At 44.5% G+C, this 16,510-nt stretch overlaps 1 protein-coding gene across 1 annotated transcript in view; it reads left to right on the forward strand.

The window, feature by feature from the left end:
- Positions 1-16,510, forward strand: part of MTUS2 (microtubule associated scaffold protein 2) — a 498,561-nt gene that overhangs the window by 447,886 nt on the left and 34,165 nt on the right. Inside the window, exon 10 of the mRNA XM_037891750.2 lies at positions 14,543-14,757. Coding sequence (XP_037747678.1) covers positions 14,543-14,757 — 215 coding nt within the window. The remainder of the gene's footprint in view (positions 1-14,542; positions 14,758-16,510) is intronic.

A 16,510-nucleotide genomic window follows, 5' to 3' on the forward strand; every position in this document is an offset into this window, starting at 1 on the left:
AAAAATGATTAACGGAACCGGGGTGCTGGGTGCAGGGACAACTGAACGCGTCTCAATGAAAGCATGGCTGTACAGCTTCCACATTACTCCTGCTTCATGGCAAGACTAAGGGTAGCTAAGAGCCTCATTAACTTGGTTGCATTTGATATGAAGGTTCCATTTTAAAATGGTTCATAAAGGGTTAATAAATGGTCAATAGGTGTTTTATATAAATTGTTATAGAGTCCGTCAGGTTAAGTGATTGCTTATAACAATGGCTTATAATCATCGATAACCCATACTCCAACATGCTTATAACATATAGTAACCATTTAGTAACCCTCTATAAACAGAACCTTAATATGAAGTCTGATTATTAGCTTGATCAGGCTTGTGAAAAAGCCATGTCTCCCCAGACCCTGCCATCCTGAGTCCCCCACATCCAGTTCCTTTTTAACCCACACCCTGGAGAGTCAGAGAGCAGGCATTCAAGAGCATGAGACACCCACTGAATGCAGAGGACTTTACTTCGGGTTTAACTTTATTTGTCTTCTTCCATTTTTAAAAACCTTTACACCACCCTTCCCTGACACTTGTGCTGGAGCTCAATAACTTGGGCTCCCTGCTGTGCCCTCAAAGGGATTTGCATTACCAAGGCCTACTGTTGATGTAGGAATTTTCAGACTGTGGTAGGGCTTCGCTTCTCCATCCCCACAGAATGGTCCAGCGGGGGCCGAGATCACATTTGCAATATCACTTTTATCTCTGTTTTCATCTCTGCTGTGTATTCCCCTTCCCCTTCCAAAAGAATTGCTGTGGTGCTTTTGCTTTTCAGGCAGGGAGGGAACACTTGAAGGGCTCTGCTGTGGTTCAAAGACCTATTCCCTGTTTTCAAATTCTGTGTATCACTAACAGTCTGGCTTTGATCCTGCCTGTCTCTGAGTCTGAAGAGTGCACGGTAGGGAGCACAAGGTTGTTGCACTCCAATGCATTTGTGAGTGCCGGCGCAGGGAAAGAGAAGCGCTGGCTAGGGCCAGATTCTGCTCCCAGTTGCTCCAGCTTTATGCCAGTGTAAATCCACTGAAGTCAATAGAGCTCCTTCCAGATTTACACCAGTGTTGCTGGGAGCTGAAGGTGTAATCCAGTGTACACAGTCTAGAGGTCACACTGCAGCATTCTCAATAATGCAGGATCAGGTTCCTCTTTGCTTCCTGCCCTACTCGTCACTATTTACCTGGCACTTATATACACAACAATAGACACCTTTGCTGTGCAGGATCCAATCCCAGACGAGGAACATAGGCAGCTGTTTTAAGTGCTTGCCTAAGGAAATAAAATGCACCTGAAATGGTCTCTGCTTCTAGGCTCAGCTATAGCCAGGAGCACCAGGTGTCTGCTGTCTCCATCCCAAGGAAGCGTAAGAGATCATTTACTGACCATCAACTTTCCCATTCAGAGATTGAAGGGATCCTGTGAGGCAGCCCAGCCCTTTCCTCGGGTCACAGGAGGGACATCTGAGAGGAGGCCACTACTGGCCTGTCGTGCCCCTGAACAAAGCACCTTTCTTGGAGACAGCAAGGCTTTGAGGAGAGGCTGCAGTTCGGCCATGCCTCCCACCAAAGATAGCAGGTGACCTGCTCTTACTCCCCAGAGACAGCAATCACTGAATAAATAACACTACTGAGGGCACAACTTGGGCTGGTAGAAGGACCGTCACTCACTTGAATAGGCCTTGGACTGGGGCTTTAAACAGCAGGGGCAAAACAGCCATATATAAAGATATTAAAAATAATTATTCTAACTTGTAAACAACAGATCGGTGGCAAACAACTGTAATCGGACTCCACTGATTCCTTATACAACCATATGCAGACTGGGCCAGACTCAGGCCCAGGATAAGTGGGCGGGACTCCCTTGCAGTACCAGAATGGCACTCATTTTACCAGGGCTGAATTGAGCCCTGTCGTTCTTTACTCTAGACACATCGGTTTTGCAAACAGAGATAACAGAAAAAGTCATTTGCTCCCATGTGTGTGCTTGGAAAGGATCTGTGTCAGTTAGTCATCAGGCCCACCTGCAGGACCCCTTGGAATGATTAGAAAGGGTGTTCCCATCCTCCTGTGTGCTTTCTGTAGAAAACTTGCAATAGAAAGATTGCAAAGTTGTCTATACAAGGCCAGATTCTATGAAGCGCTCTCATGGGTGCACAGGGGCAGAGGGATGTGCAAGAAGACTCCCCTCATCCACCTCCTTGCATGTCTGTGCAAGGTCCTCTCACAGTAGCAGTCCCTTCGCTCCCTGAGTTCTGGGGAGTGAAGAGGTTGTTCATTCCATTTCCCCACTGGGGAGCAAGATGCCTAAAAGTGGGAGGATAAATAACTGGATCATTGCCTTCCCCCGCCCCCTTCCCACTCCATCCTGTCTATATTGGGGCACGTGGTTGATTAATCTGTTATCCCTATGCACCAGGAGCAGTGCCAGGAGAGAAGGTGTCCCCCTACGCAGGGCAGAGCCTGTCACAATTTAGCTGTGTTATTCGGAGAGTTACACGCCACGTGCACTAACAAGGGTTTGCCTTGCTGTTTTAAAATGAAATAATAGATATATTATTTACATAATAAAAAATGCAGGATGCACTTGAATGACTAGTTGGATTTTTTTCTTAATCATCAAAGCCAACTTCACCCTAACGCCTGGTGTATAAATGGTCTTTAAACATATCACAGGCCCAAATGGGGAGGTGAAGGCACCTAATAAAAAGCAGTATTGCATACTGAAAATGTCCTCCAAAGAGCTGGGGATGTGCCGTAGCCAAAGGCTCAGGATTTCATACAATCTGTCCAATTCAAAAGGCCAATTAACAACACAATTGCTGCAGCCATATACGATATATATACTTTTCCTCTGCATCTTTAGTCAAATAGTGACCAAGCCACAACTTAGCGAAGGGCAGGGTATATCAATGTACATCTTTGCACCCAGCTTCCAGCATAGAGGGATTCTAACCTAATGATCCTAACCTGTGTCCATCCACTTTCTTAATGTACCTGTCATCATGCTTCTCATCCCCAGCCAGAGAGGCTTCCTAACTCGTGTCAGTGAAGTAGTCATGCAGAAGGGTGGACTGTTAAAGGGAAGGAATGCTGGGAAAGAGACAACCTATGAGAGTAGTTTGTAAACACTGGATTAGAAAAAGTGGTATGCTTAAAAATGGAGACAACTATTTTCCCGACTTATAATTCTTCTTATCAGAATGTGTTTCAAAGACCAGCAAACAGTAGCTGTACAGGCCCAGATCCTCAGCACTGACCAAGAGGCACACAGCGCACCTCAGGAGGGCATCACAAAGGTGGCTTTAGGGTAGTCACTGACCTTGTCCCCTGTGTGAGATAGAGCAGTCTGAGGTGTGAGCTAACTTGCACTGGCTGCCAAAAGTCAAAATGGGCCAACATAGAAGCCAGGAAACAATAGGTCACAAGAACACCTTGGCCTCACCCCCTTAACCCAGACCAGACCAGACCTCTTACTACTACACTGTCTCCATGCCACTGGAGGGTTCCCCCTACACTGGGGTAATCCTCCCATGGTCTGCTAGAAGGCTACAGGGTCCCTTTGTGCCAGCAGGTCAACACAAAATGGCTGCAGTACAGCTAAGGATCTGGGCCATAGTACAGTATTTTCTGTTTAAACATCTGAGTAACTTCTGCCATCCCTAATGCCCAAACAAAGAACTCTCCTTAACATAGTATTGGTTTTGCCTTAGAAAGTTTCTGCCTTCTCTTCTTAACATTCAAAGTGAGACAAGGACTTGTAACATACTTACAGAGCTCAAATACTTGAGAAGGAGATATCTTCTGGGCACACAGGGCCCCTAACCCAGTGGCCACTGAATTCAAAAGGGAGGCTTTCCATTCACTTCAATGGGTTTTGAATCAGGCTCCTGTTTTGGAGGATTATTATTGCTCCTTGCATGCTTATAAAACAAGATTATTTTTAAAAAGCAGACATCCTACACTGGAGTCGGGTTCTGAGGAGGCCTGAGGCAGTACAACAGAGCTCTGAACTGTGAATTTTTAGTTTTTATTAAAAACGCTTGTAAAAAGTCAGGAGGAAGGAGATCTTGGTAGGACATTTTCCAGTCATGGATTGAAGGACGAAAGTGTGCAGGCATTTCACAAGGGCAGAGTATTAAAAAAACTGATCAGCAGGGCACTTTTTGGTATATATCCATCCATATGAAATATGAACTTCTCTGCTTTTTAATGGGTTTTTAAGGAAGGCATATTTTACAATAAGCTGACTTATTTAATATTTTTTTCATTACAAAATCTGTTCTACACAGCTTATTTTTAGCCTTTTCTTCAATAAAAGAAAAGAATTCGTGTTTTAAGTCTGTGGGCCAGGGGAATGATGAGTGCAAAGATTTATGATATCTCTTCACTTTCGCACAAGCTTTTGCTTTTTTTTTTAATAGTAGTGATGCAAAACAGGAGCTACATATATCTTGATGAAGAAGAAATGCATAAACTCCTTATTTCAGGGCATGTGTAACTCAGGGAGCAGTAAGGGAAGGTGTGACACTTTGCAGGGTTAACCAAGATATTTGGAGTGAATCACTATCACCTGCTTGCAGCAGGAGGGAGCCTTGTCTTTGCCCACCAGGGGAAAATATCCCCAGCTACTAGCCGCTGGCACTACAAGTATGCCACTCTGGGCTTCACAAGCCCCACGTTTTCCCTCTGCAGGTTAGGTACACACCCCACTTTGTTACACTCAAGTGCCCAGTCCCTTGCCCTCTGGACACATGCAGTGTGCACCATTGCGCTGCCTCTGTGGAAGGAGTGCAATCCAATTTACTGGCTTCATGACTGTTCAGCACATCTTTAACAAGAACAGATTTAATAATTTTATTAAGATGATGTTGAAGTAAAAAGAAAACGGTACAGAGTTTAAGCATAAAAGTTTCTGGTTATCAGGGAATAAGGTACAGATTATCAAGGGGTGTGAAATTCGGTTTAGGAGTGGGTGGCGTAAGGAATACATAATCTGCAATCTCCCCGATCGGGGGTAAAAGTTTAACGGGTCAAAGTACAGACACTGAGATATGGGGATATGTTGTTCATATAATGGCTATGTTCAGGTGTGGAGTATAATGAGTGGATACGATGATGAGGTTGGATTTACCCTCATTTGGTGGGATTTAATGTTCAGTGAGTTTATGGTTCCAGTTCATATGGTCCAATGGAAAAAGTCTCTCAGTCCCTTTCCCATAGTGGATGCACGATGTCGTACCGGCTCATACCTTCTGGTACTGTCGGTGGCCGGTGATGTGTTCAATGTAGATGTCCCTGGACCATCGGATGGTGTGCGAGACCATGAGGCGCCGCATGAGCCGTGCGTAGCATCGACCGATCCCACAGGTCTGCAGCACACGCTAGTTGCAGAGGTCCCAAGTGCCCAGGGCTCCGACGATCAGGGCATCCATCTGCACCTCGTAGCCCTTTGCTCTCAGGGTGTCAGCCAGGGGGGTGTATTTTTCCAGCTTATGAGCTCGGGCTTCGCAGAAAGCCGGGGTCCTGTTCTCAAAGGAGACCTTGATGTCGACGAGGATGATCAGTCAGAAATAAGGTTCAGGAAAAGAGAGCCCATATGTAATTAAAGATGTGTGGATCGTAATCTCTGAACAATAACTGTAGAGCCAGCCCTCTGATCAGAAACAGATAAACTCTGAAGGAGACAAGGTGGGTGAGGTAATATCTTTTATTGGACCAACTTCTGTTGGTGAGAGAGACAAGCTTTCGAGCAGCTACACAGAACTCTTCTTCGGGTCTGGGAAAGGTACTCAGAACTCACAGCTAAACACAAGGTGAAACAGATTGTTTAGCATAAACAGTTAACATATATTGTAAGGGAACATTCAAGGTGAAATGGCCAGTTAGCAACTCTGCAATCATAGGACAAAAAATTGTGGGGGTTTAGTGGGTTACAGATTGTTGTAATAAGCCAAAAATCCAGGGTCCTTTTTAAAACCAGGATTTTTAGTGTCTAGCAAAGTTATGAATTTAAGTTCCCAGGCTCCTCTTTGGAAGGTATTGGGCAAGTTTCCTTTGAGGATGAGGACTGAGAGGTCAGATACAGTGATAGTTTTGTGAAAATTGGTTGCCCTCGGATAATATGGTGTTTTTGTCTTTTATCATTTTCCTGTGTGAATTCATGCGAGAGCGTACTGATTGTCTGGCTTCACCCACATAGTTGTTATTGGGGCATTTAATTAACTGGATGAGGTATACCGCATGTTGTGATAGGCATGTGCGGGACCCATGGATAGGGTTGCCAATTTTAGTTACACATACTCATGGAGTTTCATCACATGACATAATCTTTAATTAAAGATTAATCTTTTATTTCTGGAGACTCTGGGACAATCCTGAAGGGTTGGCAACCCTACCCTAGATCTTGAAAGGTGTGGGGTAGGGGGTTGATCATCATAACAGTGGGGATATGAGTACAGGTTTTGCATCTGTTGTTCTGTCAGGGGCTGGTGTTGCTTTGAGTTGGTGTGTCCTGGCCTGTGAGGAGCTTGCTTCTGATGATGAGCTTGGAGAGGCTGAGGGCATTGTTTAAAGGCCAAAAGAGGGGGACTAGGAAAGACTTCTTTCAAGATGGGGTCCCCATTCTGTATGGATTGTAATTGTTTAATGATACTGTCAGGGTTCCTTCCCCACTCTGAACTCTGGGGTACAGATGTGGGGACCCGCATGCAAGACCCCCTAAGCTTATTTTTACCAGTTTAGGTTAAAAACTTTCCCAAGGCACAAATTCCACCTTGTCCTTGAACAGTATGCTGCCACCACCAAGTGATTTAGACAAAGAATCAGGGAAAGGACCACTTGGAATTCCTGTTCCCCCAAAATATCCCCCCAAGCCCTTACACCCCCTTTCCTGGGGAGGCTTGAGAATAATATCCTAACCAATTGGTTACAAAGTGAAAACAGACCCAAATCCCTGGATTTTTGGACACTGAAAAAAAATCAATCAGTTCTTAAAAGAAGAATTTTATTTTAAAAAAAAGAAAAGGTAAAAATCCCCTCTGTAAAATCAGGTTAGAGGATAACTTTACAGGGTAATAAAAGATGCACAAAACACAGAGGAACCACCTCTAACCTTAGTTTCAAAGTTACAACAAAACAGGGATAAACCTCCCTCCAGCAAAGGGAAAATTCACAAGTTGAGAAACCAAAGATAAACTAATACGCCTTGCCTGGCTGTTACTTACAATTTCTGTAATATGAGAGACTGGTTCAGAATGGTTTGGAGGACATGGATTGATGTCCGGTCCCTCTTAGTCCCAAGAGCGAATGAACACAGAAACAAAGAACCCAAAACAAAGCCTCTACCCTCCCCCGTCCCCGCCCCGATTTGAAAATATATTTTGTCCCCACTGGTTCCTTTGGTCAGGTGCCAACCAGGTTATTTGAGCTTCTTAACCCCTTCCAAGTAAGGAAGAATTTTAGGCTACCCTTATGGTTATGACAGATACTCTGTATGGGTTCCAGTGTGATGTTGTAGGTGACAGCTAGAGGTGTGCCATCGGAGATGTTTCGCCGGGGGTTGTTTGTTTTTTCATATTGAAGCAGGTTCTCTCAGTTCTCTCGGAGTATTTGGGTGACAAAAACACCATAGCTCCCAACCAACCCGGCTACAGCAACACTGCAACCAGGTCAACTATGTGAGCGGTTACACTGCATCAGCACTCGGTTTAGCAATCCCCTTGAACATAAAGGCTGAATATAAAAATACGTTGCTCAGTTTAGTTTCATGCGAGAGGCACTGGAGTGACATGCCGTTGGTGACATTTAGGTCTTCCTTGCATTGTGAACTGGGCCTGAAATACATTTTGATTGGCTGTTGCATACAATAGTCTATAGGTCATTCACCAAGGGAAATAATATCAGCTTGGTGCTAGGAAAGCTGAGGAGCAGTGATGTCAACTCTGTGATTTAACCTGGAGCAGGTTGTCATCCTAGTAAATGTCATTTTATATCAAAGTCCCTTCGAGCCTGGAAAGCACAAGTGAAATATCTGCGGGGGAAAATATCCAGCCTGAAATCCTCTTGATGGGATGTAGATTTTGTTTTGTTACTATGTCAGTGACTGCAGTAACTTCCAAGAGCACCTACATTTTTGAAATTTTGCATTTGTTTGGGCACATGTGGACTTTCTGTTTGTTAGCAATAAACACTGCCTTCATCCTGACTTTGGCCTCGTGCCGTTGCACCATATGCATTGTGCTTTGGACTCTCCTCTGAAGCTTTGTACTATAAAATGAAGCCCACGTCTGTTTCCAAAAGTGGGGGCTAGGGCATTCATTTTCATAGTGAAGAAATGACTGTTAAATATGGGTTAACATGTTATACCAATACAATAAAAACCAGCAGGATCTTATTAAAGGGGAAAAGGCAAAATGCCACATTTATTGTGAATACAGAAAGAATCATAGTAAGCAGTTAGTTATAGCTATAACATTCCATTCAATTTCATATTTATTCACAGATTCATTCATACACACACACAGGTTCTGCAAGGTTGTTATCATAGTTACCAGCCTTAGAGTTGCTCGTGCCAAGCCACTGGCCAGGTGGCCTGGACATGAGGAGGGAGCAGGGCCTGGTCAGATGCTCATCTGATGCTCCTGGAAGTTGGTTTCCAGAATCAGACCCCAAAGTTCTCAGTTTCTAGAGTCCATTTTTATAGGAATTTATTCCTATGCCAGTCTATGGGAATTGCTTCACTATGCTGTTGCTGAATCAATCAGCAGATGGCACATTCCTGACGGCTCCGTGCTGCCAGATGTTATCTTGCTCTTCGGTTCTCCCATCCTTGAGGCTGTTGGGTGGATTCCAGTCTGCCCTCCGGGGGTCCTCTGGTTATTTCCACTTGATGCCTTCTTCCGCCGATCGACGCTGGCACCTCCCTGATCATTCATTTATTATCCACACCAAGCATTGATCCACATACATCCTCTATCTCTATTTTAATCACAATTGTTAACAAAGCGAGATGAATACAACAAAAGGGCAGGGAGTCTCTGTGTGCTGTTTCTGTTGTTACAAAGTATCGCTTTGAGTCTCTCTCTGTGGGAGTAGTTGTTGTTACAAAGTATTGCTTTGAGAACAGACTCTGTCTTAGGATGTACTAACACAATTAGCAGCTTGCAAGTTTCACACAGAGGGAGAGAAACAGTAAAAATAAGAGACCAAAAACCAAGAGACCTCTTAATTAGTAATACCCTGGGGAATCAAACTCATTTGTGATTTTAATACAGAACTTCTTTAATATGATCCAACAAACAGACCAACCCATAAGCAAGGCCATTCTGGCCATAAATCACTGGTTATTATTGTCTTCTTTTCATTAAATATATGTAGGGCCCCATTGTGAGTTTGATGCCAGGACCCAGGGTGCACCAGGAGCCCCCAGGAATAATTCTCTGACAGAATTCTTCCTGAAGACTCCCAGAGAGCACATGATACAGCACCAGCTCTGCCGTCCCTTCAGTGCATGCCACATGGATGCTCCTCTCCATGCCCAGAAAGCTGTGGTAACCAGTGCAAAGGAGATAAGAGAGATGGCCCCACCTAACCCTCTGAGCTACCTCCCTAGGTTAGTTAGCACCTGCAGGGGCAGTAGCAGAGAGCAATGCCTGTATTCCCCAGTAGTTTTGTGTCTGGACAGTAGGATTGTGTCTGGAGCCTACAGAGAGGCACAAGGGAGGGAAAGAGAACTCCTTGTGTTCTTTGCACTTTCCTCTTCATAGTATGCCCCAAGCTCTAACCAAATCACAGATGGTTCTTTTTAAATAATACGTGTCAGATCAGTCCCAGGTGAACTTCAAATAATGCTGGGCCAAATTATTTCCACGTAATGTTAACTAGGAATCCTTTTTCATTGCCTGAAAAGCCAAGATGTGACAACAAGGAAAATGCAAAAATGTAGGGTTACACATGCATTAAATATGGACCTTATTTAAAAGGGGTTTTGATCTGATAATGCTATATGCTCAAGAAGAGATCCAGAAAAATCAAAGAGCATAACTATGATCTCAGTTCTATTGCTCCTCCTGCACACAAAGATCCAACAATACTTTGAAGTTATGGGGTGTGGATCTTCTAAAGGGCAGAGTGGAGCTCCTAAATTAAAATTCTCATTTTACTTGTTGTATTTAATCTTTCTGTCTATCTCACCTAATCTATATCTGTAAGTATGTAGGGCATCTAATCTAAAAGGTCACGTTCTCAGCTTGTGTAGATCACTATAGCTCCACTGACTTGCTCCTCTGAGGAACATTATATTTTTTAATTTGCCATCTGTCACCGTGACAGTGAAGCTCTGGGGTTTCAGGCATTTATTTCACATTGCTACTGCATTGTGTGGCAATTTCTCTATGTTAAGAAAAGGAAAAGCTCAGTGTCACAATACCAGTGACTCACTAGCTCAGGGGTGGGCAAACTTTTTGGACCAAGGGCTACATCAGCGTTGTGAAACTGTATGGAGGGCCGGGTAGGGAAGGCTGTACCTCCCCAAACAGCCTGGCCCCTGCTCCCTATCCGCCCCCTCCCACTTTCCACCCCCTGACTGCCCCCCTCAGAACCCCTGACCCATCCAACCCCCCCCGCTCCTTGTCCCCTGACCGCCCCCTCCCAGGACCCCCACCCCAATCGCCCCCCCATGGGACCCCACCCACTATCCAACCCTCCCTTCTCCCTATCCCCTGATTGCCTCGACCCCTATCCACACCCCCACCCCCTGACAGCCCCCCTGGGACTCCCACACCAATCCAACCCCCCAGTTCCCTGTCCCCTGACTGCCCCCCCAAAACCTCCACCCCATCCAACCCCCACCCCCACCGCACCCCCTTACCATGCTGCTCAGAGCAGCAGGAGCTTGTAGCCCTGCTGCCCGGCCGGAGGCAGCCATGCCACCCATGCTGCCCGACAGGAGCGATGGGCCAGAGAGCTGGCGGCGCGGTGCACTGAGGCTGTGGGGGAAGGGGTACAGCGGGGGAGGGAGCTCAGGGGCCGGGCAGGATGGTCCTGCGGGCCGGATGTGGCCCGCGGGCTGTAGTTTGCCCACCTCTGCACTAGCTGATAGCAAGATCCATTATCATAAGAACAGCCGTACTGGGTCAGACCAAAGGTCCATCAAGCCCAGTATCCTGTCCTCTGACAGTGGCCAATGGCAGGTGGCCCAGAGGGAATGAACAGAACAGGTAATCATCAAGTGATCCATCCCCCATCCCCCATTAGCAAAATTAGTGGGCTTTCTATTCAGACCTCTGCAATTGCTTTGTATTTGAAGGATTTTGTTACCTTTTTTAACATGTTGGTTTATGGTTTGTGTTTGAGAGTTACTTTCTTCTAGTTCAAAAAGTGTCATTTCGTAGCCTTGGCCTGTGTGTTGAGCAATCTCATTAAAGAGACTGCTGAAGGACAGGTTTCATTATAATTCCAATATAAAGCTTGAGTAGGTTTCAGTTATAATGAATACAGAGCTTGAAGCTTGAGCTCATTGTACTTTGGCTCTTTGATAGTTTCACACAGCAATGGAAGCTAATACAAAATGTAGCTCTGCATAGTCACGCAACAAAATAATAAGAGAACGTTTAAAATTATAACACAAAACCGCAAGAGGAAAGAAACTTCATCTAATGTCCATATAAATTACTGATCTTCTACTTCACATACAAGGCATGTAATAGGACTTCATACATTGCGTATATTGATCTTGCAAAATTATTGGTTTTTCCCTCCCCCTGTAGGGTGCAGAAGATGTGGGAAGGGCAGAAACTCATTTCAGTGCTCTCAAAACTATCAGATGGCAGGAAACACACGCAGAGAAGCAGCATCCAACTGTTCCCTCCAGTCCTGTGAAACCTCATCTGTGCAAAAACCAATGGTCAGGGCCCTGGGTTTTGATAGGGGCATGGCTGAGTGAAGGTAGTGGCACTGGGTGATCAGCTGCTGTGCATCACATCATTCCTCCAGGAAACCTGCTGGCAAATACTTATGGAAGTTAATAGCGACCCTGAAATCATTAACTTCCACAAGTTCCATTCCATGCTGTCAGCCCCCTCAAAAGGGGTTCCAAGGCTCAGAGGCGGGTGGCAGGCATGGCAGCCTGGCTCCTGATCAGCCATGGTGCCGTGGAAGAGGAGAGTCCGAAGAGTAGTGCAGAGGGGCAGATCACCTGTGTAGCTGTTTCAAGATCCTTGAATCTTAGAACATCAATGCATTTGGGCCCAACTGAAATCAGTAGAAAGATTCCCAGGGACTTCACTGGGAGCTGAATTACACCTGTTAGGGCCATGCCTCCAGGCGTCTCTGCAATTGCCATCCCACCAGCAGGACTAGGCTTCAGGAATTCAGGGAGTACAAACACACATATTTCCCTGGATCATTTTCCCCTTTCCGTGGTTTTTCTGCAGGAAGGAATGACGGGAGGTTGTGGAATCCTCATCATTGCAGGATTTTAAGAGCAGGTTAGACACAAACTTGTCAGGGATGGTCTAGGTTTACTTGGTTGTGCCTAGTTGCAAGGGGCTGGATTGATGACTTCTCGAGGTCCCATCCAGCCCTACATTTCTATGACTCCATGAATTATGAGGGGATTTCTAGAATATATAAACTAAACAGGTTTCAGAGTAGCAGCCGTGTTAGTCTGTATTCACAAAAAGAAAAGGAGTACTAGTGGCACCTTAGAGACTAACCAATTTATTTGAGCATAAGCTTTTGTGAGCTACAGCTCACTTCATCGGATGCACAATCTGTTTATAGCTATGTTTGTACTGTATGTACTCTGCAGGCCACTGAAAGTAGTACACAGTGTAGATGTACCTTATTTGACAAACTAGTGCTACCATGGCAGCTTCTGCATGAAGAATGGGCTCAGACTGAAGACATAGCAAAAAGGAGAAAAGAGCATGACCAGTGATAAAAGTAGTAACCACTGGCTTTGGCAAGTAAGCTGAGTGAATGTGACATGGAAATTATAGAGCAAGTGTGTTTATGAAACGATATGAACCTTGTTCACCGAGACTTGCAACAACATCCACCATTCTAATTTATGCCATTATTCTGGTCAGCAATCTCGAGATTTGAAATGGGGAGGCAATTTGAAATGGGAAGGCAGGAGGGGTAACTAATTGGTGCAGCCAGTCTCCTCAGAAAGCTGCTTCTTCTTCCAAACAAGCTATGTCTATGGGTGAAGGATCTCAGACAGAGGAATGCCATAGTACAGTTCAAAACACATCTGTTTCCTTGCTTTACTAATTTTTTTCTCACTTTAAATTTCCTGTTGATTTCAATCTTCCCCTACTTGAAAGATCTCAAAAAAGTTAGCAAGCTTGCTCTATCAGTGGGTTCTATCCAACTTCACTCAGCTTGAACCCAGACATGGATTTTGAAACTCTCTGGTGCAGATGGGTGAAGAAAACAAAGAACCATCCACACCATTGATGTACTCAGAGTTTTGGAACAATATCTGTATGCTCCTACAGCCAAATTCAGGCCTGGTGGAAGCAGGTTAAACTTCACTGACTTCACCGGCACTTCTGTTGGGGTTGCACCCAGTTACACCAGTTCTAGGGTGACCAGACATCCCGATAAAATCGGCACTGTCCCGATTTTTAGTTCTTTGTTCCGCATCCCGACCGATGCATGGTTGGGATGCCATTTAACGGCTTTGGCCGCTCCAGCGGTGTTTTTTTTTTTTTTTTTTTACTTCGGCAACTCCATCCACTTTTTTTTTTTGCTTCCCCCATGTTTTGTCCCTTACATCTGGTCACCCTAAGCAGTTCTGATATGGTCCCTTAACTCAGAGGAATAATAATAATGATGGATCATGAGAGTGTAAATCCCACCATCGCTTGTTGCCTTAAATGTTGCTCTTACATTTATATTCCTTAGGTCCATGAAACACACAAACCACTTAATACAAAAACAACTTTAAAAAGTGGGCATTTATTTCTTCAAGATCTTCTTTTTATATGTGATTTGTTGCTGAACCAGGACTGTGCTATTTAGTTTCTATCTAGGCTCCAGTTTTTCATGTAGATAGAATGATTTTTCACTGTGTCTCAACAGAGAGCAGTGGAAATCCACTTCTTTCCTATTAATTATTGTTAGACAAAGCATTAAATCAGAATCAGAAAACAGAAATAAAAATTATGGCATCAGAAACCTAGACTCATATTCTAGATCCAGAGTAACACCTATGACGTCAATAGAATTGCCTTTCCTAAGGCAACGTATAATGCCTTGTTAAATCTGTATTGCGAGTTGAAGTGTCTGTGTGTGCGTGTCTGTGGTAATCATTTCTGTAGCCACTGCAACGTTGTTATTATTTGTTTAATACAGACAGTATTGTGGTGGTGTCCAGGAGCCCCAGTCATGGACCAGGACTCCACTGTGCTAGGCACAGTACAAATACAGACCAAAAAGATGGTCCCTGCCCCATAGAAATTACTATCTCAGACCTTACCGATTGTGCTTTCTTCTCTCCACAGCCCTCAACACAGCAAGATGTGAGAAATTACAAAAAGAGAAGGAGGAACTGGAGAGAAGGTTTGAGGAGGAGGTGAGGAAGCTGCATTGGCAACAGCAAGAAGAGCTGCGTGCACTTGAGGAGAGGTTGCAGTTACAGTACAGGGGTGAAATGGACCTCTTGCAAGAGGAACACAGTCTTCAACTTGTGAGGATCAAGTGTCAGCACCAGGAACAGGTCAGCCATAAGTTATTCATGTTAGGGGGATAGAGCAATGCAATTACAGTGCAGGTTACTGGCCAGCTGAATGTCGTGACCTTCTCCAGTATGAAGACATTGGTAACAAGCTGATAACTAGTAGAAGATCCAGGTTTCCTACCCTTCCTAGTCTAAAGAAAAGCACATGCTTCTGACTGTACAATGGCTTTCATTCACACATCCTAAAGCGCTTTACAAATAACTCACTTGTGTGGTACCAAATATAAATATTGGGCCCTGTCCACAACCCTTACTCACAATGAGCAGTACCTTACTCCCATTGATTTGAATGACTCTACATGTAAGTAAGATACTTCTCAACACAAATAAGGGCAGCAGAAGCTTGCCCGGTTATATTTCAAATTACAGAGAAAGTGGGGCAAGAGCGGTGAAGTGACTTACCCAATGGCACATGTTTTGTCAACGACAAAGGATAAAATCCAGGTTTTCTGACTTCTGTTGTTCAACCATTTGACATTATTGCCTCTAACCGAGCACATAACTTTGACTATAAGCCTCAAAATTTCTCCTGCTTTTCTTTCCTAAATAAATTGAATTACACAGTATTTTTAGCCTCATTTTTTAATAAGTTAACTGAAGGGCCATTTTAACTCACATATGGGCCTATTACTGTACTCGTGTGTAGACTGTGGTAGAATCGGATGTGCTAGCAGGATGCTCTGCTGTGGTTTATGGAAATGACTGCTTCCATTGACTTTGAATAATTATTCATATTGCACACAATTAACAATTGATATGGTTAAAAAGATTTCAGCCCTGACAGACTCTACCCGAAGACTAAAGGCAAATCGACACTACAGCGCTACATTGGCGCAGCTGCACCACTGTAGCACATCTGGTGAAGACACACTGTGCCGGTGGGAGAGCGCTCGCCTGTATGCATAATTACTCCACCTCAACAAGAAACAGAAGCTATGTTGGCGGGAGAGCGTCTCCCACTGACAGCGCTGGCACGGACAGCGCAAAACTTGTGTTTCTCAAGGAGGAAGGTTTATTGCACCCCTGAACAACGTAAGTTAAATGGACTTACACAGTAGTGTAGACCTGCCCTACCAAATGCTATTTGTGGAAGGCTCTTCTCATTTTAATTTCTGTATCTTCATCATATCTGGGTGGAATCTAACCCTGAAACCTAAGAGACAGCCTAGTCCTGTTGCCTGCAGGGTCTCCTGGCTGAAATTTCACAGTACTTGGATTCTTTAATATGTATCTCATAGTTTAGTGTTTGGAGCAAAAGCCTGAAACTCAGAATTCCAGGGTTCTTCTATTCTTGGCTTTGCCTCTGAAACACTGAGTGATCTTGGGCAAGACACCTAACTTTTCTGTCCCTGATCCTTGTATGTAATCATTTGCAATTGTGTGAGGTGGATGTAAAGCACTAATCAGTCAAAATGACCCTAACTTTGCACAACGGTAAATGACTACATATGGTGCAAGATATGGAGAAGGAGATACAATGTCTCTGAGTTCATCTGTCTGTGAAATGGGTAGGATATTATTCACGTTCTGTACCAAGTGTGTGGTAAAACACTTTGAGATCCTGGAAAGAGAGTACAAGTACAAAGTGGGGAGATGTTGATTTTATTTTTATCAAATGGTTCCTTATGGAGGCTTAGAGTGTTGGCCTGGAAGAGATGGGGTGCTGCACCATGTTATGTTGCTATCTACTGTCTTATCGTCTGGATGGTATGCAGAGAAGGAAAATGGTGGA

This window comes from Chelonia mydas, chromosome 1 (assembly GCF_015237465.2).
Source record: "Chelonia mydas isolate rCheMyd1 chromosome 1, rCheMyd1.pri.v2, whole genome shotgun sequence".
NCBI classification, from domain to species: Eukaryota; Metazoa; Chordata; order Testudines; family Cheloniidae; genus Chelonia; species Chelonia mydas.